This window comes from Callospermophilus lateralis, chromosome 5 (assembly GCF_048772815.1).
Source record: "Callospermophilus lateralis isolate mCalLat2 chromosome 5, mCalLat2.hap1, whole genome shotgun sequence".
Lineage (NCBI taxonomy): Eukaryota > Metazoa > Chordata > Mammalia > Rodentia > Sciuridae > Callospermophilus > Callospermophilus lateralis.
Genome location: NC_135309.1, coordinates 71,778,715 through 71,805,616, shown reverse-complemented (window position 1 = coordinate 71,805,616; position 26,902 = coordinate 71,778,715). Strand labels below are relative to the sequence as shown.

The 26,902-nt window shown below is 43.5% G+C and overlaps 3 protein-coding genes across 7 annotated transcripts in view; all 3 read left to right on the top strand.

Moving 5' to 3' along the window:
- On the top strand, positions 1-5,018 carry LOC143400415 (protocadherin gamma-B5-like). The gene is made up of 2 exons (XM_076857648.2): positions 1-2,574; positions 4,875-5,018. The coding sequence occupies exons 1-2, from the start codon at positions 169-171 to the stop codon at positions 5,016-5,018; spliced, it is 2,550 nt and encodes an 849-aa protein (XP_076713763.2). The 5' UTR covers positions 1-168.
- Positions 5,019-5,050: 32 nt separating this feature from the next.
- On the top strand, positions 5,051-7,335 carry LOC143400414 (protocadherin gamma-A9-like). Its single transcript, XM_077109533.1, has 2 exons — positions 5,051-7,242; positions 7,332-7,335. Exons 1-2 carry the CDS (start codon positions 5,051-5,053, stop codon positions 7,333-7,335), a joined length of 2,196 nt encoding a protein of 731 aa, XP_076965648.1.
- A 31-nt stretch (positions 7,336-7,366) lies between these two features.
- Positions 7,367-26,902, top strand: part of LOC143399805 (protocadherin gamma-C3) — a 94,631-nt gene continuing 75,095 nt past the window's right edge. Inside the window, exon 1 of one of the 5 annotated variants that reach the window (XM_077109471.1) lies at positions 7,367-7,474. In XM_077109471.1, the coding sequence (XP_076965586.1) occupies positions 7,382-7,474 (93 nt within the window). In that variant the 5' untranslated portion in view covers positions 7,367-7,381. Of the gene's footprint in view, positions 7,475-12,350; positions 12,574-15,037; positions 17,588-22,106; positions 22,340-23,323; positions 25,754-26,902 lie in introns of those variants that run through there. The other 4 variants (XM_076856827.2, XM_077109469.1, XM_076856825.2 and 1 more) reach the window with 4 other exon arrangements.

The following is a 26,902-nucleotide window of genomic DNA, read 5'->3' as shown; positions in this document are numbered from 1 at the left end:
TTCAGTGCCAGCCATTACACCGCTACTTCCTACGGAAAAGAAGAATATTTTTTTCTGGACTGGATCTGGAACTAAGAGTCCTTTCGGAGCTCCGAATATCTGCAATACGGAGATCATTCGTACTCCAGAGTCTCCTGACTGGTGAGCAAGCAGAGGGGAGCAAGAGGGATGGGGAGCGGCGCTGCGGAGAGGGGCCAGACTCACAGGCGGCCAGTGCTCCTTCCCTTCCTACTGTCTTTGTTCTGCCGGGCGCTCTCTGAGCAGATCAGCTACAGGATTCCCGAGGAAATGCCCATGGGCTCGGTAGTGGGGAACCTCGCCAAGGACCTAGGGTTCCGTGTCCTGGAGTTACCGACTCGAAAACTGCGTATCAGTTCGGAGAAGTCTTACTTCACTGTGAGCTCAGAGACAGGGGAACTGCTTGTGAGCGGCAGGCTAGACAGGGAGCAGATATGTGGGAGGCAGCCAGTTTGTGCTCTGGATTTTGAGGCTGTTGCTGAAAATCCCTTGAACTTTTACCACGTGAGTGTGGAGATTGAGGACATTAATGACCACGCGCCAAAATTTGCGCACGTTTTCTTTGATCTGCAAATAAGTGAGTCTGCTCAGCCAGGCACACGATTTATATTAGAAGTAGCAGAAGATGCAGATATTGCACTAAACTCTCTACAGAATTATAAACTCTCTCCAAGTCCTAATTTCTCATTGATAAATAAAGAGAAACAAGATGGTAGTAAATACCCGGAAATGATATTGGAGAAAACCTTAGACAGGGAACAACACAGTTTCCATCGTTTAATCCTGACTGCCTTGGACGGTGGAAATCCACCCCTAAGTGGCACCACTGAACTACGGATTCAGGTCACTGATGCCAATGACAATCCCCCTGTATTCAACCAAGAAGTGTATAGAGTCAGCCTTCGGGAAAATGTGCCTCCAGGCACCGCTGTACTGCAAGTGTCAGCCATCGACCAGGATGAGGGAATCAACTCAGAAATTACTTATTCTTTCTACAGAACCGGGCAAGTCTTTAGTATAAATTCAAAGAGTGGGGAAATTACAACTCAAAAGGTATTGGATTTTGAAGACACTAAAGAATATTCTCTCTTAGTAGAAGGGCGGGATGGTGGAGGACTGGTCTCACAATGTACCGTTGAAATTAACATTCAAGATGAAAATGACAATAGCCCAGAAGTTACATTTCATTCTCTGCTTGAAATGATTTTAGAAAATGCAGTACCTGGAACACTAATTGCTTTGATCAAAATCCATGATCAAGATTCTGGGGAAAATGGGGAGGTTAATTGTCGATTAGAAGGTGAAGTCCCATTTAAAATCATCTCTTCATCTAAAAATTCTTATAAGTTGGTAACGGACAGGAACTTGGACCGAGAGCTGACCCCGGAGTACAATGTCACCATCACTGCCGCTGACAGGGGCAAACCGCCCCTTTCCTCCAGCATATTGGTCACCTTAAAAATTGGAGACGTCAATGATAATGCTCCAATTTTCCGCCAGGCCTCCTATGTAGTCTACATAGCAGAAAACAACCCTCCTGGAGCCTCCATCGCTCAAGTTAGCGCCTCCGATCCAGACCTGGGGCCCAACGGCCAAGTCTCCTACTCCATCGCGGCCAGCGACCTGGAGCCTCGGGCATTGTTATCCTACGTGTCTGTGAGCGAACAGAGCGGCGTGGTGTTCGCGCAGCGAGCCTTCGACCACGAGCAGCTGCGTTCCTTTGAGCTGACTCTGCAGGCTAGTGACCACGGTTCGCCCGCGCTCAGCGCCAACGTGAGCCTGCGCGTGTTGGTAGGCGACCGCAACGACAACGCGCCGCGGGTGCTCTACCCCACGCTGGCGCCCGATGGCTCAGCGCTCTTCGACACTGTGCCGCGTGCCGCGGAGCCCGGCTACCTGGTCACCAAGGTGGTGGCGGTGGACGCTGACTCTGGACACAATGCCTGGTTGTCTTACCACGTGCTGCAGGCCAGCGATCCCGGACTCTTCAGCCTGGGGCTGCGCACTGGCGAGGTGCGCACTGCTCGCGCCTTGGGCGACAGGGACGCGGCCCGCCAGCGCCTGCTGGTCGCTGTGCGTGATGGTGGCCAGCCGCCTCTTTCGGCCACCGCCACGCTGCATCTGGTCTTCGCGGACAGCCTTCAGGAGGCACTGCCAGACCTCAGTGACCGCCCTTTGCCCCCTGACCCCCAGGCGGAGCTACAGTTCTACCTGGTGGTGGCCTTGGCCTTGATCTCAGTGCTCTTCCTCCTGGCAGTGATTTTGGCTATTGCCCTGCGCCTGAGGCACTCCTCCAGCAATGAGGCTTGGGGCTGCTTTCAACCTGGTCTGTGCGCCAAGCCTGGACCTGTGATTCAGCCCAACTACAGTGAGGGAACTCTGCCTTACTCCTATAATCTCTGCGTTGCACATACGGGAAAAACAGAGTTTAATTTCCTACAAAGTAATGATCCACTGAGTTCAGGACAAAACATACTCTGTAGTGAGTCACCAGGAACTTTGTTTCCACTTTGTAATTCCAGTGAGTCAACTTGCCATCCTGAAGCTCTAGCACCGGTGAGTTCCATTTAAGTTTTTAAAACTTTTCATCATCCATCCATTTTCTGTATTAACATGGAAATACTGCATGTTTTCAGATCTATTGAGTTGTCTTTGGAAGTTATAATTTCCATTCCTCATAGAAATTGTGAAGAATTGAATTATGGGTGGTTGAGTTATGAGTGCTTATAAAATACAATACAGATTCCAGGGAATATTAAAAGGTTACAGGATTTACAAAGTATGAGAGTGACCTCTTAATAATTTGGCAAAAAGATTGGACATAGTTTCTCTCTTCTGTCAAAGCTAATGATGTTTACCCATTGATTGTCATTCTTTTGCTTATATTTAAATATTATGTAAATATGAAATTTAGAGTAGAAAATCATTTAATTCATTCCTTTTTTCTAAATTTTTTTAGTTGTAGATGGACACAACATCTTATTCATTTATTTAATTGTTTATTTATTTATGTGGTGCTGGGGATCAAACCCAGTGCCTCATGCATTCAAGGCAATTGCTCTACCTCTGAGCCACAACCACAGACCCTAATTCATTCTTTAAAGACACAGCTAGTGATATCTTCCTTTGCCAAGTTTACTGAAAGATTCCATTCCTTTGTATTGTTTATTTCTCATGTCTAGTTCCTTTATATTTATGGTTCTTTGACTTCACATTAAATGCATGAAAAATGCTACATGTGTTTGTGTGTATGAAAGAGACTCACTTGGGCTGGGGATGTGGCTCAAGCGGTAGCACGCTCTCCTGGCATGTGTGCGGCCTGGGTTCTGTCCTCAGCACCACATACAAACAAAGATGTTGTGTCCGCCGAAAACTAAAAAATAAATATTAAAAAATTCTCTCTCTCTCTCTCTCTCTCTCTCTAAAAAAAAAAAGAGAGAGAGAGACTCACTTAAATCATAAGCTCCAAGTCATTAAATTCTTTCAGATTTTGTTGGATGCAAAATCCTAAGAAAAAAATGTACTTCCTTGTTAGAGTACTTGCCTAGCATACATGAGGCCCTGGGTTTGATTCCCAGCACCACAAAAAGAAAAAGAAAAAAAAGTGAAATGTCTAGATGGAGGATGGAAATATGGAAATGGAAACTTGCTCTATCCTATGTGTTCATTTGAATCTTCCAAATGCCATATCTGTATATGTATCGTGTATTCACATAGAAAGCTAAACTTTTTTGAAATAGAAGAAAAGTTTGAATAACCGCAAAAATGTGGATCTTTAAAACCACAATCTTATTAAACTTTAGCAATATTAGGGGAAAAAATCTATAATGATTGCCTAGTGAAAATTATTTTTATGCTGGGTATGGTTTTTCATACCTGTGATCCCAGGTAGTCAGCAAGCTGAGCCATAGAATCACAAATACAAGGTCAACCTTAGCAACTTAGCACTATCTTGTCTCAAAATAACAAATAAACAGGGTAAATAAATGATTTGATATGAAAAAAAAGGGGCTGGAGATGTAGCTCAGTGGTAAAAGCACCTCTGGGTTCAATTCTCAGTACCACCATCATCCCCCCCCCCAAAAAAAATGTTTTCATGACACAAGTTTTAGAAGAAACTTTTCTTCGGGAATTTTACCATCAACATAAATTAACTTTATAAAATAATTTCAATGTGATTAATCTGTTCATATATATTCATTCAATATAATGATATGATATACATCTATAAATAGATAACACAAGTTTCAAATTAAGAAAAATATGAATATATGAACATATTTCCAAAGAGAACTACACATCATTACTTCTGCAAACTAACAGATATATAGAAAATAAATTAAGAATCATAAAAAATAAACTACAAGAATTTACATATCTATAGTGTGTGTAGAATTCTACCAAAAACAAAAAAAAAAGTTAGGTTGATATTAATTTTTTAAAAAACTGGTGATTTTATACTTAATGAAATTCCATTCCATTTCATTTACAACTCAAATAACCCAAATGGTAATTGCTTTTCAAATGTGAATGCCAGAAACAATTACAAAAGCCCAAAATCAAATGAGAAAAGAGAATTCTTGGAGCCATCGCCATCCTCTATGATCAAATTTTGCAAATATCGCGGTGCCCGGGGGCATGTGCCTGCAGTCCTAGCTACTCTGGAAGCTGAGGCAGCAGCATCGCATGAGCCCAAAAGGAATTCAAGACCAGTCTGAGCTATACGGCAAGAACATATCTCAAAAATAAAGGAATATTTTAAAGTTGAATATTTCGGTGTAGTAACGAGTTAGGACTCTGAGCGCCGCTGTTCGCCAACTTTGGAAACTCGGCTCCTTTCAGATCTTTACACAAAGCCCCGCCTATTCCACAAACTGGCTCCCGAGCTGCAAGGAAACTCAATCTCTTATTTTGGGGCACTCCGGCATTCTCCTGAGGAAAAAGATCACCAGACCGTGGAGGAGGAAGAGAAGACTCTAATGCGTCAGTGTACACGGTAAGCATTCTGAGAGAATTCAGTAGCAAGGCAACAATGGCAGCTCCAACCAAACGCCAGCCTTGCAGAAGACTGGTCCTGCTGTGCGTGCTCCTGAGGACTCTGTGGGAGGCCAGGGCCAGTCAAATCCGCTACTCGGTGCCGGAGGAAAGAGAAAAGGGCTATAATGTGGGGAATATCTCCAAGGACTTGGGACTGGAAACCCGGGAGCTGGCAGATCGCGGAGTCCGAATTGTCTCCAGAGGTAGGACGCAGCTTTTCTCTTTGAATCCACAAAGCGGCAGCTTAATCACTGCGGGCAGGATAGACCGGGAGGAGCTCTGCGCCCAGAGCGCGCGGTGTCTGGTGCACTTTAAAGTCTTGGTTGAAGACAGCGTAAAACTTTACGGAATAGAAATAGAAGTGCGTGATATCAACGACAATGCACCAAAATTTGAGGCTGAAAAATTGGAAGTAAAAATTAATGAACTTGCTGCTCCTGGAGCTCGGTACCCACTCCCAGAAGCCATTGACCCGGATGTGGGCGTGAACTCCCTGCAGAGTTACCAGCTCAGCCCCAGTCACCACTTCTCCCTGGACGTGCAAACGCGAGACGATGGAACCTTAAACCCGGAGCTGGTGCTGGAGCACACTCTGGACCGAGAAGAAGAGGCTGTTCACCATCTGGTCCTCACCGCCGCGGATGGCGGCGACCCACGTCGCTCTAGCACAGTGCGCATCCAGGTGACAGTGCTGGATACAAACGACAATGCCCCAGTGTTTGCTCAACCGATTTACAGAGCCAAAGTCCTTGAGAACGTGCCACCAGGCACCCTATTGCTTACAGTAAGAGCTAGCGACCCGGATGAGGGAGCCAACGGAAAAGTGGCATATAAATTCCGGAAAATTAATGAAAAACAATCTCCCATTTTCCAACTTAACGAAAACACTGGGGAAATATTTGTAGCAAAAAGTCTAGATTATGAAGAATGTTCATTTTATGAAATGGAAATACAGGCTGAAGATGGTGGTGGATTGAAAGGGCGAACCAAAGTGCTAATTATGGTGGAAGATGTAAATGACAATAGACCCGAAGTGACCATTACATCTCTATTTAGTCCAGTGAGGGAAGATGCTCCTCAGGGAACAGTTATCGTCCTTTTCAATGCACACGACCAAGATTCTGGGAAGAATGGTCAGGTTTTCTGTTCCATCCAGGAGAATCTGCCTTTTAAATTAGAAAATTCAATAGAAGATTATTACAGGTTGTTGACAGCCCAAATTCTTGATAGAGAAAAAGCCTCTGAGTATAACATCACAGTGACAGCCACAGACAGAGGAATGCCACCCCTATCTACGGAAATTCACATCACCCTGTATGTGACTGATATCAACGACAATCCACCTGCCTTTTCTCAAGCCTCCTATTCTATCTACCTTCTGGAAAACAACCTCAGAGGCACCTCCATCTTCTCAGTAACTGCCCATGATCCTGATAACAATGAAAATGCTAGGGTTACATACTCCTTGGTGGAGGATACCATCCAGGGAGCTCCTCTCTCTTCCTATGTATCCATTAACTCTGAAACTGGTGTGTTGTATGCACTGCGATCATTTGACTATGAGCAGTTTCGAAATCTTCAAATACAGGTAAGGGCAAGTGACAACGGGAACCCACCACTCAGCAGTAACACATCACTGAGCCTTTTTGTGCTGGACCAGAATGATAACACCCCTGAGATCCTGTACCCCACCCTCCCCACTGATGGTTCCACTGGGGTAGAGCTGGCACCCCGCTCTGCAGAGCCTGGATACCTGGTGACCAAGGTGGTGGCAGTGGACAGAGACTCAGGACAGAATGCTTGGCTGTCTTACCACCTGCTCAAAGCTAGTGAGACAGGGCTCTTCTCTGTGGGGCTGCACACAGGTGAGGTGCGTACAGCAAGGGCTCTTCTGGATAGAGATGCTATAAAGCAGAGCCTTGTGGTGGCTGTGCAGGACCATGGCCAGCCACCTCTCTCAGCCACTGTCACATTCACCGTGGCTGTGGCTGAGAGTATCCCCAATATCCTGGCTGACCTGGGCAGCATGGAGATCCCTGCAGATTCCAGAGATTCTGACCTCACGCTCTACCTGGTCGTGGCAGTGGCTGCTGTCTCCTGCGTCTTCCTCACCTTTGTCCTTATTCTGCTGGGGCTCAAATTTCGGCGATGGCATTCCTTGCATCTGCTACAGGCTGAAAATGATGGGTTGACTGGTCTGCCCACCTCGCACTTTGTGGGCGTGGAGGGGGTGCAGGCTTTCCTGCAGACCTGTTCCCAGGAGTTTTCTCTCACAGCTGACTCTAGAAAGAGCCACATTATCTTTCCCCAACCCAACTATGCAGACATGCTCATCAGCCAGGAGAGCTGTGAGAAAAAGGAGACTTTGGGCCATTCACTTGATTCCAAGTTTCCTATAGAAGACACTCCTTTGGTTCCCGTGAGTTGGATTTTTTTTCTTTACTGTCTGTAACTACTTTCTCATTAACTGTTCTTATTTGAGGTAGCACAGATTGATATTAATGTTTCTCACCCTTTATATTTTCACTGAGCATGATTTTGCCCAACCATACAAAGGAGGCATTAATTGGTTGCATCATTGATGTAATTTTCACTTTTTCATAATAATTATCCTAGTATCAAAGAAACCGTTCTTCATGAGGCAGCTGTCATTGTCCTGCAGGGGTGTGGGCTATTGAGGTGATGTTGCTTGATTGGTTATAATAGTTCACTACTAATTCTCTAGCTGGATTTCTCTTCCTGAAATTTATTAAGTATTTTTATCTCCAGTGTCCCCATTGTGAAAACCTTATCCCTAAAACCATTTCTACTGTGATACTATGTTGTAAGGGTAAATTAATTAATTTTCTTAGAGGAAACAGCTGAAATCCCAGGTTCACTGCTTCCACTCTTCTTTTTCTGTGATGGGAAACCACCCCCATTGAGCTGTTGCTTTTTAGATCATAAGTGTGTAGAGAATGTATTTAAAGATCTTTTCTGAGGAAGATCCAAACTTCAGTTATTTATTTCCAAACCATAACAAAGCATTTTTTTATTCCTTTAATGGTGAAAATTGTGTCATCCTCTATTCTATATACTCAAATAATTTCTTAATGCTATAGTGTCAAATTATGAAGAGTAGTTTGACACTCTTCTTTCCTATAGTATATTCTTGCTCAAGAGAAATTTCTAACTGAACACAGTGAAATGACCAAGTAAAGGAATTTCTTCAGCTCTATCTAACTTCTGGCTTAATTCTCCAAACTTTAAGACTAGAAGTGAACCTGAATAGGGGATATAAGTTAGAAAAATATTCTCAGAAAATGCTAGGGAGATTCTAGAAATATTTTACTGGGTTTTAGCTATAAGGAAAAGAACATATTATTTAGTATAATTTTAAACATAATGTCAACTTTCAAGTAGTAAATCACATTTCAGGAGACTATTTGAAAATGAGCTTTGAAATGGACTCAAGATTCTATTCTAAATATGTGATCCATAAATACGTAGATAACTGCTACTATTTCTATGGAATTCGAGAACCATTTTTGTCTCTGTAATGAATTTTTCAAATTTCTATTGTTTCCTAAGAAGGAAGTAACTAATATGCTAGAAATTCATAACAACATACAGACATTTTAATTATTTCACTTTTTTTCTTCACCTACTAAAGAAAAGTCAAACATCATTCAGGTCATATTTTTAACCATGGAATAGGAAAATCATCCCCTTAATTTTTTGTCTGATAGGCCACAAAGCAACTCTTAGCTAATAAAAAAAGATATTGACATAATTCCTTGCATCTTATCACATCATAATGGAATAAAATTAGAAATCAACACAACAAAACCCTACAGAGACTATATAAACCCATGGAAATTGAACAACACACTTTTGAATGGTGAATGAATGACAGAAGAAATCAAGTGAGAAGTTAAATTTCCATCTGGGGGTAGCCTTGATACCAAGTGCTCATCAATATTTTAAAATGTGTGTTGTCGGGTGTGGTGGTACAGGCCTGTAATCCTGTGATTTAGGAGTCTGAGGCAGAAGGATCACAAATTCAAGACCAGCCTCAGCAATTTAGTGAGATGTATCTCAAAATAAAAAACAAAAGGGGCTGGGATGTAGCTCTGTGGTAGAGCACCCCTGGATTCAATCCTTGATACAAAAAATAAAGAAATAAAATGCATATTTACTTGAGAAAATACAATACAAATATATTGATATATATAATCATGGTAAGTAACTACTCTTCTGTGCCAAAAAATATGTCACCTGCCTTGTAAAACAGAAGATAAGGCTCATCAGATAGATGACTACTAGACAGAGAATGGAAAATGCTGAATTCTAGTTTTCTTAAACTAGTCTAGTTTTGTTGAAGTAGACTAGTTTTCTTGCACTAGATTAATTCACTTATGATTTATTTCCATCTATAATCTAGTAACAGCTTGAGAACATAATAGGCTGAAAGATAACAATTCTCAAATGTAATGCCTCATCTAGAAGAAATGACGTCTAGAAGAAATGCTAATTGAAATGACGTTTGGGATTTACTTTAGAGTAATTGGGGAGTGAAGTATATATTTACAAAAGATTGGCCTCAATGTTAATTTTTGTTGAAACTGGATGATAGGTATATATGAAAGTCCACAATATAATACATAACACTACCTGTTGTATAAGTTTGAAAGTATTCGGAATAAATTGATTTAAAACACTAAATATGTAAGTATAATAATGTAATACCGAGGTGAGACTAAAATTTGCGACTAATATATAGCTGCGTTTTCAAAAAGAAACGTACATATTTTGGAAATAAAGAATTCAAAAGAAGACAGTCTGCAGTTCCAAATGCAGCCTCTGGGCGCCGCTGTCGGCCAGTGCAGAGCAAGCACCAACGCCCGGGATCCCTCAGTCTCTTGCCTGGGATTTCCTGCGCAGCCACCAACCCACAGAAGCAACCCCTCTCACTCCTGGAGAATACACGCACAGATCCATCCCCGAAACTGGGCTCCGCCTGTCCTGGACCGAATACTCTTCCAGCGTGGTAGATAACTTTCTCTCCCAGCTGCGAAGTGGGGGATCCAGTGAAAAAACACCCGAGCGAGTGAGTGAGTGATGGGAGGGAGCTGCGCGCAAAGGCGACGCGCCGGCCGCGGGCAGGTACTGTTTCCCTGGCTGTTGCCTTTGTTCTATTCGGCACTCGGAGAGCCGATCCGCTATTCCATTCCCGAGGAGCTGGCCAAGGGCTCGGTGGTGGGGAATCTCGCCAAGGATCTGGGGCTCAGTGTCCTGGATGTGTCAGCTCGGAAGCTGCGAGTTAGCGCAGAGAAGCTGCACTTCAATGTAGACGCGCAGAGTGGGGACTTGCTTGTGAAGGACCGAATAGACCGGGAGCAGATATGCAAAGAGAGGAGAAGATGTGAGCTGCAGTTGGAAGCTGTAGTGGAAAATCCTTTAAATATTTTTCATGTCGTTGTGATGATTGAGGATATTAATGACCATGCTCCTCAATTCGATAAAAAGAAAATAGACTTAGAAATTTTTGAGTCTGTATCCACTGGTGCACGGATATCCCTTGACCCTGCCACTGACCCCGATATAAACTTTAACTCAATTAAAGATTATCAGATAAACCCTAATCCTTATTTCTCATTAATAGTTAGAGTTAATTCTGATGGTGGCAAATATCCAGAATTATCCCTGGAGAAACTCCTAGACAGGGAAGAGCAGAGATCACATCGCTTGATATTGACTGCCTTGGATGGAGGAGACCCGCCACGAAGTGCCACCGCTCAAATAGAAATCTTTGTAAAGGACACTAATGACAATCCCCCAGTGTTCAGCAAAGATGAATATAGAATCAGTCTTAGTGAAAATCTGCCCCCAGGGTCCTCCGTGTTGCAAGTGACAGCCACTGATGCGGATGAGGGGGTAAATGCAGAAATAAACTACCACTTCCGGAGCACCGCCCAGAGCACAAGACACATGTTCTCATTGGATGAGAAAACAGGTATGATTAAGAATAACCAATCACTGGATTTTGAAGATGTAGAGAGATACACCATGGAAGTGGAAGCAAAGGATGGAGGTGGCCTTTCTACCCAATGTAAAGTAATCATAGAAATCCTAGATGAAAATGACAACTGTCCAGAAATCATCATCACTTCTCTGTCTGATCAGATTTTGGAGGATTCCCCTCCAGGAATGGTTATTGCCCTTTTCAAAACACGGGACCGGGATTTTGGAGGAAATGGTGAAGTCACATGTGATATAGAAAGAGACCTTCCTTTCAAGATCTATTCTTCTTCTAATAACTATTACAAGCTGGTGACTGATGGAGTCCTAGATCGAGAGCAGGATCCAGAATACAATGTGACCATCATCGCCACCGACGGGGGCAAGCCTCCCCTTTCTTCAAGTGTAAATATCACCCTGCACATCATTGACGTCAACGACAACGTTCCGGTTTTCCAGCAGGCGTCTTACGTGGTTCATGTGGCTGAGAACAACCCGCCTGGAGCCTCAATAGCTCAAGTTAGCGCCTCAGATCCCGACTTAGGTCCCAATGGCCAAGTCTCCTACTCCATCGCAGCCAGCGACCTGGAGCCTCGGGCATTGTTATCCTACGTATCTGTGAGCGAACAGAGCGGCGTGGTGTTCGCGCAGCGAGCCTTCGACCACGAGCAGCTGCGATCCTTTGAGCTGATTCTGCAGGCTAGTGACCACGGCTCGCCCGCGCTCAGCGCCAACGTGAGCCTGCGCGTGTTGGTAGGCGACCGCAACGACAACGCGCCGCGCGTGCTCTACCCCGCGCTGGCGCCCGATGGCTCAGCGCTCTTCGACACTGTGCCGCGCGCCGCGGAGCCCGGTTACCTGGTCACCAAGGTGGTGGCGGTGGACGCTGACTCTGGACACAATGCCTGGTTGTCCTACCACGTGCTGCAGGCCAGCGATCCCGGACTCTTCAGCCTGGGGCTGCGCACTGGCGAGGTGCGCACTGCTCGCGCCTTGGGCGACAGGGACGCGGCCCGCCAGCGCCTGCTGGTCGCTGTGCGTGATGGTGGCCAGCCGCCTCTTTCGGCCACCGCCACGCTGCATCTGGTCTTCGCGGACAGCCTGCAGGAGGCACTGCCAGACCTCAGTGACCGCCCTTTGCCCCCTGACCCCCAGGCGGAGCTACAGTTCTACCTGGTGGTGGCCTTGGCCTTGATCTCAGTGCTCTTCCTTCTGGCTGTGATTCTGGCCATCGCCCTGCGCCTGCGATCTTCTTTCAGTCCAACTGAGTGGGGTTGTTTTCAGCAAAGTCTCTGTTCCAAGTCTGAACCTAGAGTTCCCTTCAACTACAGCGAAGGAACTTTGCCTTATTCCTACAATCTGTGTGTTGCGCATATGGGAACGACAGAGTTTAATTTCCTAAAAAGTACTGCACCCCTGCATTCCACCCAAGATGTAGTTGGCGATAATTCCCCTGGGGCCTTAATTCCAGTTCCTGTTGAGGATAATTTGACTTCACATCCTGAGACTCTAACACTGGTGAGTTTCACATTTGTGTCTTTAATATCCTAGTTTTTCATTTTCACATCTAGGATCATATTTGAAAAATCTCTAGCTTATATCATCTTATTGTCTCTGTTTACTTTTTGACAATTCTATCTTTTAAGACTTATTTGGTTTATAAGTCACTCTATCATATATATATATATATATATATATATATATATATATATATATATCTCCCCATACTGGAGATAATCTCGTGGAACTCTGATTAGCAAACAGAAGCAGTACTCTTGGCTTGTAACCAAATAAATAACCCATCTATACAAATTTGCTACTATTTAAAAGTAATTTTTTCCATATTCTGTAATGTTTCAATGCTTGAAAATATTCAGGTATACATCAAATTTTAGAACAGGTGTTGCTTTTCTGGAACTACTTATTGCAAATAATCTTGTAGGTGACTATTGATGTCTCTCTTCATTTATTCTAATATTTTTTCCAACTGTAAGCATCTGAGGGACAATAGCCAGCAGATAACTGAACTCTCTAAAATTATATGCAAAGTTATAAATGTCTTCATTTTTCTTGGGAGGACATTCAAAGCTTTGTTCATATTTTCAAGATTTCTATGGCCCCCCCAAAACTTAATACTAACTATCATAGAGGGATATTTCTATTTTTGGTCCTGCTGTATTTCTTCCATAATTATGGTCTTTAACTTTTCTTGGAGCCCAAATTGTACTCTTTCTCAATCTCTTTTTTCTTACATTGCAAAATAAAGAAATTTCCAAGGAAGAGCTGGGCATGATGAGGAATGCTTGAAATCCTAGCCAATCAGGAGGCTGAGGCAGGACCACAAATCTGAGGTCAGCCTGGGCAACTTAAAATTGATGATAATAATAATAATAATAATGGGCTGGGAATGTAGCTCAGGGGTGAAGTTCCCTTCAGTTCAATCCCCTGTACTGAAAAAGAATGAGAAGGAAAAAAGAAAGAAAAGAAAAAGAATACATAGAAAGAAAATTCTAAGAAAGCAAGTGAAATGCTATTATTACCTTTTGGTCTCAGTCTCTGTCTCTGAATTAAGAACTTTGTGGTGGGGGGGGGGGAGACAAAATCTATTCTGAAGAGGTCCATACTTCGGGATGTAGTAACATAAATAACATAAATATCTTTGAGCAACTTGTTTTCTGTATGAAAGAAGTGAGTCACTAAGTTCTTCACATTTGAGGAAAAAACTGCTGCTGGGTTTGGGGGCATGCACAATTGAAAATATATGAACCACTTTCTTTGGGGTTCCATATGAACTGCCTAAGAGAAGAAATTATTTATATTAACACCAATGCCATTATGAAAAGGATCATTTAGGGTAAATATTTATTTGTTAAAAACCTACACAGAGGGCTGGGATTGTGACTCAGTGCTAAAGTGCATGTGTGAGGCACTGGGCTTGATACTGAGCACCACATATAAACAAATGAATAAAATAAAGGTTCATCAACATCTAAAAAATAAAAATAAAAAATAAATAAAAATTTAAAGATCCTATATCAGAGCTGGGCATGTTGACTCACATCTGTAACTCCAGTGATTCGGGAGGCTTACGTAAAAGGATTGCAAGTTTAAAGAGAGTCTGAGTAACTTAGGAAGACCCTGACTCAAAATAAAATAAAGAGGACTGGAGGTATGGCTCAGTGGTTGAGACTCTCTGAGTTAAATCCCGAGAGAGAGAGAGAGAGAGAGAGAGAGAGAGAGAGAGAGAGAAAAGAAGAAGAAGAAGAAGAAGAAGAAGAAGAAGAAGAAAGGAAGGGAAACAAGGAGAATTTTGGCAACCTCTCACACAGTCTTAAACAAATTAAATCTAAAATTTAAAAAATAACTTTCAAAGTCAATTATCTCACAAGAAGTATAATAGTCTTTATATGCATGTGTACTAAACATAATTGAACCATTTAAGTCACAACTTCAAGTAAAATTGTAAGATTTTTCTGAATGTAACTGATTTCATAAGACATTAAAAAGCATTATTTACATTTTGAAGTGGGTATATACCTTACATTTTTTAAAAGTGGGATAATGTGTTGGAACTATATATTAGCCAAACATCGTATAATATGCTATAGTATTTTCATTCCACTTTATCTCACCCCCATTAAGAAACCTATAAATAGAGATTGATTAAAGATATAAGTGGAGCAGAAATAGAGCACTTGTCTATTATGTATATCCTGTGTTCGAGTCCATGGGCGGGGTGGGGGGCAGCGGGAAATGATACCAACAGAAAAATCAAAGAATAAAAGAATCAATATATCCAACAGAGATACAGTAGCGTTTGCTAATGTGTACACTAGTGGGTGCAGTAACTTCTTAGGACTCTGAGCGCCGCTGTTCACCTACTTGGAGAGAATCACAGCAAGCACTCAGTCGGTATTCTCACATCTCCAACTGCACAAAGCCCCACAATTCCTACAAACTGGCTCCTGGGCTGCAACAGAAACTCACTCCGGAATTTAAGGTGCGCAGGCTACAGAGAATCCCAGCCGTCACAGAAAGAACCAGGAACCAGTTGAAATATACAGAGGGTCCCGGGAGGACTTCAGGAGAATTTCGTAACCAGACAACAATGGCTGCTGTGAGGAAGCTCTCCGACCACACCAAGCTGGTCCTTCTCTGCCTTTACCTGCAGATGCCCTGGGAGTCCGGAGCCCGGCAGATCCACTATTCCGTTCCTGAAGAGTTAGAGAAAGGCTCTTTCGTGGGTAACATCTCCAAGGACCTGGGACTGGAGCCCCGGGAGCTAGCGGAGCGCGGAGTCCGCATCGTCTCCAGAGGTAGGACGCAGCTTTTCTCTTTGAACCCGCGAAGCGGCAGCTTGGTCACCGCAGGCAGGATAGACCGGGAGGAACTGTGCGCTCAGAACGCACGGTGTTTGGTGAATTTTAACATCCTTTTGGAAGATAGGGTGAAACTTTTTGGGATAGAAATAGAAGTAACGGATATCAATGATAATGCCCCAAAATTCCAAGCAGAAAATCTGGACGTAAAGATTAATGAAAACGTCGCTCCAGGAATGCGTTTTCCTCTCCCGGAAGCTATTGATCCGGATGTGGGCGTGAACTCACTGCAGAGTTACCAGCTCAGCCCCAATAAGCATTTCTCACTAGGAGTTCAGAGTCGTGCCAATGGCCTCAAGTACCCAGAGCTGGTGCTAGAGCACGCCCTAGATCGAGAAGAAGAGGCCATTCACCATATGGTTCTCACTGCTTCTGACGGAGGTAACCCTCTCAGATCAGGCACTGTCCTCGTCACTGTGACTGTATTTGATGCAAATGACAATGCACCGATATTCACTTTGCCAGAGTATCGATTAAATGTTCCAGAGAATTTGCCTGTAGGCACTCAGTTGCTAACAGTCACCGCCACTGACAAGGATGAAGGAGCCAATGGAGAAGTAACCTATTCCTTTCGAAAATTACCTGACATACAATTGTCGAAATTCCAACTAAACAAAAATACTGGGGAAATTAAAATATCTGAAATTTTAGATTATGAAGAAACAAGCTTCTATGAAATAGAAATACAGGCAGAAGATGGAGGAGCATATATTGCAACTGCAAAAGTGTTGATTACCATAGAAGATATAAATGACAACAGTCCAGAGGTGACCATCACATCTCTGTTTAGTCCAGTGACTGAAGATTCACCTCTGGGAACTGTCATAGCCCTTTTAAATGTGCATGATTTAGACTCTGGGCAGAATGGAGAGGTAACCTGTTCCATCTCAAGTAATCTACCATTTAAGTTAGAAAAGTCTATTGACAGTTATTACAGATTGGTGACACACCGAGCCCTTGACCGGGAACAGGTATCCTTTTACAACATCACAGTAACAGCCACAGATGGTGGGAGTCCACCTCTGTCAACTGAAACTCACTTTACCCTGCAAGTGGCAGATATCAACGACAACCCACCAACCTTCTCTCACATTTCCTACTTTACCTATATCCCAGAGAACAACCCTAGGGGTGCCTCCATCTTTTCAGTGACAGCTCTTGATCCAGACAGTAAAGAGAATGCCCAGGTCATTTACTCCCTGACTGAAGACACCATCCAAGGGGCACCACTATCCTCCTATGTGTCTATTAATTCAGACACTGGCATCCTGTATGCACTACGATCCTTTGACTATGAACAATTTCGTGAGCTGAAGATGCAAGTGATTGCCAGTGACAGTGGGAACCCACCACTCAGCAGCAATGTGTCTCTGAGCCTATTCGTGCTGGACATGAATGACAATACTCCTGAGATCCTGTACCCTACCCTTCCCACTGATGGCTCCACTGGGGTAGAGCTGGCACCCCGCTCTGCAGAGCCTGGATACCTAGTGACCAAAGTGGTGGCAGTGGACAGAGACTCAGGACAGAATGCCTGGCTGTCCTACCGCCTGCTCAAGGCCAGTGAGCCAGGGCTTTTTGTGGTGGGGCTGCATACTGGTGAGGTGCGCACAGCAAGGGCCCTGCTAGACAGAGATGCTCTCAAGCAGAACCTTGTGGTGGTTGTGCAGGACCATGGCCAGCCACCACTCTCATCCACCATCACCCTCACTGTGGCTGTAGCTGACAGCATTCCAGATGTTTTGGCTGACTTAAGCAGCCTTGAACCCCCACATGATCATGATGCTTCAGGCCTTACTCTCTACCTGGTGGTGGCCTTAGCTGCTGTCTCCTGTCTTTTTCTCACCTTCATCATCCTGCTGCTGGCATTCAGACTTTGGCGTTGGCACAAGTCTCACCTGCTCCAGACGGCAGGTGGAGGGTTAGCAGGTGTGCATACCTCTCACTTTGTGGACGTGGATGGGGTGCGCACTTTCCTGCAGACCTATTCCCATGAGGTCTCTCTGACTGCAGACTCACGGAAGAGCCACATTATCTTCCCCCAGCCCAACTATGCGGACACGCTTATCAGCCAGGAAAGCTGTGAGAAAAAGGATCCTTTGTCTTTGTTAGATGATTCAAAGTTTCCTATAGAAGATACTCCTTTGGTTCCAGTGAGTTCTATTTTTACTTTTGCTTTCCTTTAAGCAATTATGGTTGATTTTTACCTTAGGTTTTCAGTACAGTGATGTAAAATTTAAATCTTTATTTTTAATTACTTTTTTCTCAGATTTGGTGACACTGGTCTCTTGCTAAAACATTAAAAGTAGAATTTGATGAGTAAGACTCATCAGCAAAGACATAGTGTCATAAGTTTGTTACAATTAGCTTTGCAGGAACTTAAATTTTATAGTGTTGTTGAGTATAATACTGAAAATTTCTAAAGACAGACTTCTATACAAAATGCTTTTCAATTTGTGTGTTTTCCTCAGTGGCCACAAGCTGAAACCCTGGCTCTTTAGACAACTCAAGCTCTTGATTTGAATGCAGGTCTGGTAAAAATAGGTAAATGTCAGAAACAAATGCATTACCCTAACTGGAAACACAGGCCAAGCCCAAGGTTATTCAGCATTGTTCTTCCCAGGGAGAAGGACAATGTGCCTTTGCAATTATGTTTTCCAAACTATACTTGTAGTAACAGTTATAGTTGAATACAGTCCTTAAAGATTTAAAGTTTTCTTAATATTCAGTTAAAATTCATAACAATGTGTGTTTAGGTTTTTCCAACTAAAATCAAACCTATTAAGACTTTGGCATCTTTTTGCATTTGATTCTCTAATTTCATGTTGCTGGTGTGGAAGATATGCCTCTTAATTTGACTCTCCTTACTCAAGAGGGATTCTAAAGAGTCTATAGTGGGTTAAATAGAGATTTGTGGTTCTATTCTCTTTATCTTTTTAAAATTAGACATCCCAATCATTAAGGGTAAAAATAAATATGGTTTGAGGAGACACAAATTTGTACATGTTCCCAAGAACAGGAGTAAAAGCTATGTTGACAAGGGTATTTCATTAACAAGGTGACTTGTTAATATAGAGGAAGTTAAACATACCTGAAACTCTGAAACAAATTCAGAGTCAAAATAAGATTAAAGAAAGAAATATCATTTTTTCAGGATACCAGAAAATAAGCAAAGAAGTACACAAAATTCTTCCAAACAAATGATCAGTGGATGAATTAATTAGCACATTTAAGTCAGTGATATAAGCTGGGTGTGATAGTACATGCCTCTAATCCCAGTGACTCAGGAGATTGAGGGATAAAGATCACAAATTCAAGGCCAGCCTCAGCAATTCAGTGAGACCCTAAGCAACTTAGTCTCTATCTCAAAAATAAATAAATGAGTAGGACTGGGATGTAGCTCAGGGTACAGCACTCCTGATTTCAACCCCAACTACAAAACAAAACAAAGATAATTATGTCTTTTGTTCACTCTCTTTAATTACTAATACTCTGCTAACTTGATGTCATAAAAATCAGAGTGTTCTAAAGTGTCTCAACTATTTATGAGACCATGACTTTTTTGTGTCAATCAGCATTTGGTTAATTATAGGTCTGTGGAAGGTGAGCACACTCTCTAGGGTAATAGTTATTAATTGTGAAATCATTGAAACTATTAAGTTTCTGTCCATGGGAGTCAAATGACTACACATCCATCTAAGTAATTCTACCATTTTGAAAAAATACAGGTTGAAAATACATTTTTGACATTGTATCTATTATAAGCAAAATTTTTGAATATAATTATTTTAAAAGCAATACAGAATATCCTATTGATTGCCAATGGTTACATTCTAATATCTAAATGTGGAAGGAAGGGTTATTAGTTTCTGATTGAATAAAGGCTAGGATTAAAGACAAAAACTTTTTGCTTATCTTCAGTACTTCCCATTTTGTCGGTAATTATTCTTAAAAAGAGCAACAGTAATTATCTCTGAATGGTGGAATTCAGTGGCAATGGGCCATGGGATAGAAGACCTATAGACCTCCTATAGACTTTCACTCTATATTCCTTTAAAACTCAAAATAAATTGTAATACATAAAGAGACATGTGCTTATGATGACGTAAAAATTCTTTGTGGTGAAAATGGAATCACCAATGAGTGAGATTCAAATATTTTGGTTATAAACTTTGAAAAATCGAAGATTCCCTGATAGAAAAGCCAGGCTGCAGTTCCACACGCAGCCTCTGGGCGCCGCTGTCGGCCAGTGCAGAGCAAGCACCAACGCCCGGGATCCCTCAGTCTCTTGCCTGGGATTTCCTGCGCAGCCACCAACACACAGAAGGAAACCCTCTCACTCCTGGAGAATACACGCACGGATTCCCATCCCCGAAACTGGGCTCCGCCTGTCCTGGACCGAATACTCTTCCAGCGTGATAGATAACTTTCTCTCCCAGCTGCGAAGTGGGGGATCCAGTGAAAAACACCCGAGCGAGTGAGTGATGGGAGGGAGCTGCGCGCAGAGGCGACGCGCCGGCCGCGGGCAGGTACTGTTTCCCTGGCTGTTGCCTTTGTTCTATTCGGCACTCGGAGAGCCGATCCGCTATTCCATTCCCGAGGAGCTGGCCAAGGGCTCGGTGGTGGGGAATCTCGCCAAGGATCTGGGGCTCAGTGTCCTGGATGTGTCAGTTCGGAAGCTGCGAGTTAGCGCAGAGAAGCTGCACTTCAAAGTAGACGCGCAGAGTGGGGACTTGCTTGTGAAGGACCGAATAGACCGGGAGCAGATATGCAAAGAGAGGAGAAGATGTGAGCTGCTGTTGGAAGCTGTAGTGGAAAATCCTTTAAATATTTTTCATGTCGTTGTGATGATTGAGGATATTAATGACAATGCTCCTCAATTCCTAAAAGATGAAATAATCTTAGAAATAAGTGAATCCGTCAGCCCGGGAATAGGAACAATTCTTGAGTCAGCCGAAGACCCTGATATTGGTATGAATTCACTGAACAAATACCAACTTGGTCCGAATGAGTATTTCTCATTAGTGGTGAAAGATAATCCTGATGGCGACAAATATCCAGAATTATTACTGCAGAAGACCCTGGATCGAGAAACACAAAGCACTCACCACCTGGTGCTGACAGCCTTAGACGGTGGGAACCCACCCCTAAGTGGTTCTATTCAGATTAGAATCATAGTGGTAGATGCCAATGATAACCCTCCTGTGTTTAGCCAGGACGTATATAGGGTTAGCCTCCGGGAAGACGTGCCTCCATGCACCTCAGTTCTAAGGGTGATGGCCACTGATCAGGATGAAGGCATCAATGCAGAGTTCACCTACTCTTTCCTTGGAGTGGCTGACAAAGCCCAACGTGTGTTCTATCTGGATTCCAGTACTGGAAACATTATAACTCACCAGCCCTTGGATTTTGAAGAAGTAAAAAGATACACAATGAATGTAGAAGTAAAGGACCGTGGATCTCTCTCTACACAGTGTAAAATAATCATAGAGGTTCTGGATGAAAATGACAACAGCCCAGAAATAATAATCACTTCTTTATCGGATCAGATTTTGGAGGATTCCCCTCGTGGAATGGCTGTGGCCCTCTTCAAAACACGGGACCGAGATTCGGGGGAAAACGCAGAAGTCACTTGTAGTTTAAGTAGAAACGGTCCATTTAAGATTCGTTCTTCTTCCAACAATTACTACAAGTTAGTAACAGATGGGGCCCTGGACCGGGAGCAGACCCCAGCATACAACCTTACCATCACAGCCACTGACAACGGCAAGCCACCCCTCTCGTCGGACATAACCTTCACCCTACACATCACTGATGTGAATGACAACGCTCCCATTTTCCAAAAGTCCACCTACCTGGTCCATGTACCAGAAAACAACCAGCCCGGGGCCTCCATAACCCAGGTCGGAGCGTGGGATCCAGATCTGGGACCCAATGGCCAAGTCTCCTACTCTATCATTGCCAGCGACCTGGAACCCAAAGCATTGTCGTCCTATGTGTCGGTGAACGCGCAGAGCGGCGTGGTGTTCGCGCAGCGCTCCTTTGACCACGAGCAGCTGAGAGCCTTCGAGCTGACGATACAGGCGCGAGACCAGGGCTTGCCGGCTCTAAGCACCAACGTCAGTCTGCGCGTGTTGGTGGACGACCGCAATGACAACACTCCTCGAGTATTGTACCCCGCGCTGGGGCCCGACGGTTCCGCGCTGTTCGATAAGGTTCCTCGAGCCGCACAGCCCGGTTACTTGGTCACCAAAGTGGTGGCGGTTGACGCTGACGCAGGTCACAATGCTTGGCTCTCTTACCATTTATTGCAGGCGACGGATCCCGGGCTTTTCAGCCTGGGACTACGCACGGGCGAGGTGCGCACTGTGCGTCCCCTGAACGACAAAGATGCTTCCCGCCACCGCCTGCTAGTCGCTGTGCGTGATGGTGGACAGCCGCCCCTCTCAGCGACCGCCACGCTGCTCTTAATCTTCGCTGATAGCCTACAGGAGGCTCTGCCGGACATCGCAGACCACCCTATTCCCTCTGATCCTCAGGCAGAGCTGCAGTTTTACCTGGTTGTGGCTTTGGCTTTGATCTCGGTGCTCTTCCTTCTCGCAGTGATTCTGGCTATTTCTTTGCGTTTGAGGCAGTATTCCAACCCTGTAGCCGGAGGCTGCTTTGGATCAGTTTTCTGCTCAAAGTCTGGACCCGTGCTGCCCCCCAATTACAGCGATGGAACGTTGCCCTATGCCTGTAATATGCGTGAGCACGGGGATCAAACTAACCCGGAATTTAATTTTCTTACTTCTGTTAATAATTTTCCTGCGGTACAAGATATTCTCAACAAAGATAGCTCTTCAGTGTTATTGGCTAGCATTTTACCTCCTGGTGTTGAAGCAGAGAAGAACACGCTTGACCAGGTATTTAAAATGACGCTTTTTATATTTCAATATGCCAGTGTAACACAATATAGTACTATTTCATGATTTTAGATAATATTTTGGTGAAGGTCTTAAGATAAATCTAGGTCAAACCTTTGGGTATTACCGTTAGAAAAAAATAAGTTTTCAATGCTTCAAAATCCTCCTACCATACAAAGGTATTTTATAGTAAAATTGTTGAGGGTTGGGGGTGTCACTCCCTATGTTCCATTCCCAACACTCCCCACATATAAACAAGAAATATCAGAGGAAATATTCATGAAAGCACCTTTTAGTTAAGGATATGAAATAGTTATATTTTATCATGGTATTTTAAATATCAACCCTAATGCTGTTTAAATTTTATCAAAAGTTTTATCTTTATTATATCACAAAAAAATGGTAAGAATTAGTCATTCATTCTACTTGATAATTTTGTGGGGACCATGCTATCTCCAAGTCCACAAATGCCTGCTCCCTTCAGTCAGTAAAATTAGTTAGAACGAAGTTTTCAGTCCCGGTAGTATTTGAAATTTTTAAAAATTGACCAAGTTCTTTTAATAATCATTACTTTCATAAGTGCTTTTGGTAAACATTTAGCATCTCATTATATAACTATTTTTTTGCGGTTTTAAGCTTCGTAAATACGTATGATTCACAGAGGTAAGTGTTAACAATTTCTTCTGGAACCGGCACATCAGTTTTTCTTAGTGGTTGCAATAATAAAAGTGGGCTCTAGGCGCCGCTGTTCACCAACCAGGGAATGGGAGGCTGCGAGCTATTGAGCCCCTTCCCCGACCTCCACTACACAAAGCAGAATAAGATGGATACTCACAGATCCTGATGCTGGAAACTTAAAAGCACTTTCCTTCGCTTTCTAATATATTTTGGATGCGGACTGCCTGGGACCTCGTGGGCAGACACGTAAGCTGATTCAGATCAAACTTGCTCTAGACACTACGGATTATCGGCTCCATCCCGGCCATGGCGAATCCGCCCCAGAGCCTGGAACGCAGCGCGCTGATGCTGCTGTGTATTTTCCTGGGGACGCTGCGGGAATCTGGAGCCGGACACGTCCGATACTCAGTGCTAGAAGAGGTGGACAAAGGCTTCTTCGTGGGCAACATCTCCAAGGACCTAGGGTTGGAGCCCCGGGAGCTGACCGACCGCGGAGTCCGCATCGTCTCCCGTGAGAAGACGCAGCTTTTCGCTCTGAATCCGCGAGGTGGCAGCTTGATCACCGCGGGTAGGATAGACCGGGAGGAGCTCTGTGAAACGGTTTCCTCCTGCTTTTTAAATATGGAGATTCTTGTGGAGGACACCCTGAAGATTTATGGAGTGGAGGTAGAAATAATGGATGTTAATGATAATGCTCCCAGCTTCCGGGAAGAGGAAATAGAGATAAAAGTCAGTGAGCACGCAGCTCCAGGATTGAGATTTCCTCTGCCTAACGCTAGGGATCCAGATGTGGGAGTGAACTCTCTCCAGAGCTACCAACTCAGCCCTAATAGTTACTTTTCCTTGCAAATGAGAGGCGGAACTGATGGGGCCAAGAATCCGGAACTGGTGCTGGAGCGAGGTCTGGACCGGGAGAAAGAGGCAGCTCACCTCCTCCTCCTCACAGCCTTAGATGGAGGCGATCCCATCCGCAAGGGCTCAGTTCCCATTCGCGTGGTGGTCCTGGATGTAAATGACCACATCCCAAAGTTTACTCAGTCTGTGTATAGAGTGAGTGTTCCTGAAAACCTCAGCTCTGGAACTCGAGTGCTCGTGGTAAATGCAACGGATCCAGATGAGGGTCTCAACGGGGAAGTGATGTATTCGTTCCAGAATACAGAAAGCAAAGCTTCTGAAATATTCCAGTTGAATTCTCAAACTGGCGAAGTTCTAGTACAAGGGCCTCTGGATTTTGAAAAATATAGGTTCTATGAGATGGAAATTCAAGGCCAAGATGGTGGCGGTCTCTTGACCACTGCTAAGATGTTCGTTACAGTTTTGGATGTGAATGATAATGCTCCAGAAATAACTATCACCTCTTCTATTGATTCAGTGTTGGAAAATTCGCCTCCAGGTACAGTAATTGCTCTTCTAAATGTGCAAGATCGAGATTCTGGAGAAAATGGTCAGGTCTCTTGTTTCATTCCTAACAATCTCCCTTTTAAGTTAGAAAAAACTTATGGAAATTATTACAAGTTAATAACAAACATCGAGCTGGACAGAGAACAAGTCCAGAGTTATAACATAACATTGACAGCCAAAGATCAAGGAAGTCCATCCCTATCTACAGAAATTCACCTCTTACTGAATGTGGGAGACAAGAACGATAACCCTCCAGTCTTCACTCACTCTTCTTACTCTACATATGTCTCTGAAAACAATCCTAGAGGATCCTCCATTTTCTCAGTGACCGCTCTTGACCCAGATAGCAAAGAGAATGCCCAGGTCACTTATTCTCTCACAGAAGACATGATCCAAGGGGCACCTCAGTCCTCCTATGTATCTATCAACTCGGATACTGGGGTGCTGTATGCATTGCGCTCTTTTGACTATGAGCAGTTCCAAAACCTACAACTGAGAGTGACTGCATGTGATAGCGGGAACCCACCACTCCGCAGCAATGTGTCAGTGAATCTGTTCATACTGGACCAGAATGACAACATTCCTGAGATATTGTATCCCATCCTCCCCACTGATGGTTCCACTGGGGTGGAGTTAGCACCCCGCTCTGCAGAGCCTGGATACCTGGTGACCAAAGTGGTGGCAGTGGACAGAGACTCAGGACAGAATGCCTGGCTGTCCTACCGCCTGCTCAAAACCAGCGAGCCTGGGCTCTTCACTGTGGGGCTGCACACAGGTGAGGTGCGCACTGCACGGAACCTACTGGACAAAGATGCACTCAAACAGAGCCTCGTGGTGGCAGTCCAGGACCATGGTCAACCTCCCCTCTCAGCCACTGTGACGCTCACAGTGGCAGTGGCTGACAGCATCCCAGAAGTCCTGGCCGACTTGGGCAGTCTGGAGTCTTCCACCAACCCAGATGAATCAGGCCTCACACTCTACCTAGTTGTGGCCATCACAGTGGTCTCCTGCATCTTCCTCATCTTTGTCATTGTGTTGCTGGCACTCAGGCTGAGGCACTGGCATTCCTCACGTTTGCTCCAGGGAGCAGGCAGTGGGTTAGGGGACACACCCGCCTCTCACTTTGTGGGTGTCGAGGGGGTGCATGCCTTCCTACAGACCTATTCCCATGAGGTGTCCCTCACCGCTGACTCTCGGAAGAGCCATTTGATCTTCCCGCAGCCTAACTATGCAGACACGCTCATCAGCCAGGAGAGCTGTGAGAAAAGCGAGCCTCTCTTGATAGCTGAAGACTCAGCTACTGTTTTAGGCAAATATGACCCAACAAACAATCAGGTGAGATTTATTCTACCCAATTGTTAATGCCTTGGTACAAGTGTTTTAAGGGGATTTTTTCAGAGCCTGTTAAGAAAACTGGGTTTAGGGCAGGTGAAAGTTCATACACATTTAGAATATTCATGAGTTCTTGTTCTTTACCTTTCTTCAGATTTTCCATCATTTTGCACAAAGACTTTGTGAAAGTCATTTTTTTTTTTAGTACTGGCATATTTTCTTTTTATTTCAAAGGTCTAATTCATCTTGGCTTACTTTGTAGTTAAGTTGAATTTTAGTATTATTTTTCTATCATCATTGTCTGTGGCTATCAATGTAAACTGATTAATTCAAATTAAGGATTCACAGTTTTTATTTATTTTCACAGTCTTCCAATTTGACTATTTCTCCATTGATTACAGTTACATTCTATCATTATTTGCTATTACTTCTAATGTCAAAGTTAACCATATTGATTCAATAGCTTGTTTCTTCTGTTCTATTCATATGCACACTTATACATGTAACCATTTTTCTAAGCATAAAGCAGTTCTATTTTGCTTTTTGATGATTGATAATATATTTAGATTGTATAGACTGTTTCAACTTTGCCTCATTGCTTCATCCTATCAAGATAGATTTGAGTAGGTTTTAATTATTGAACTTGCTTGGGAGAGGAAATGTAGAACTTTTTTCCCTTAAGTTCCAGATATCTTTTTTATTACTATGATGAAGTCAATAGATTGTTCTCAAGAAATAATCAAATCATTGAACTGGTATTATTTCCTTTTGTTCTTTACTGTCTGTGTAGAAGACTTTTTAATGTAGTAAGTTCACATATGATAAAATTTTGATCCAGTGCTTCTCAAAAAGTTATTTTCAAATCTGTTAAAAGATTTATTTTCAGATTTATTTATATAGAATATTTCTGAGTTATGTAAGAGATTGAGTAGGTATTTAGACTTTATAAGAGACTGATTTAGGGGTTAAGCTCTGTGGTTTAGCTCAGCAGTAGAGCATGTGTTTAGCATGCCCAAGGCCCTGGATTCAATCCCAGCACACACAAAGAGACTGATTTAACTGATATTCTTCTGGGTAATTTTTGTTCCTTTTCAAACTATCTAGGAAGTATGGGTTCTTGCTTTCTTTCCTTCATAAATTCATTTTGTATTC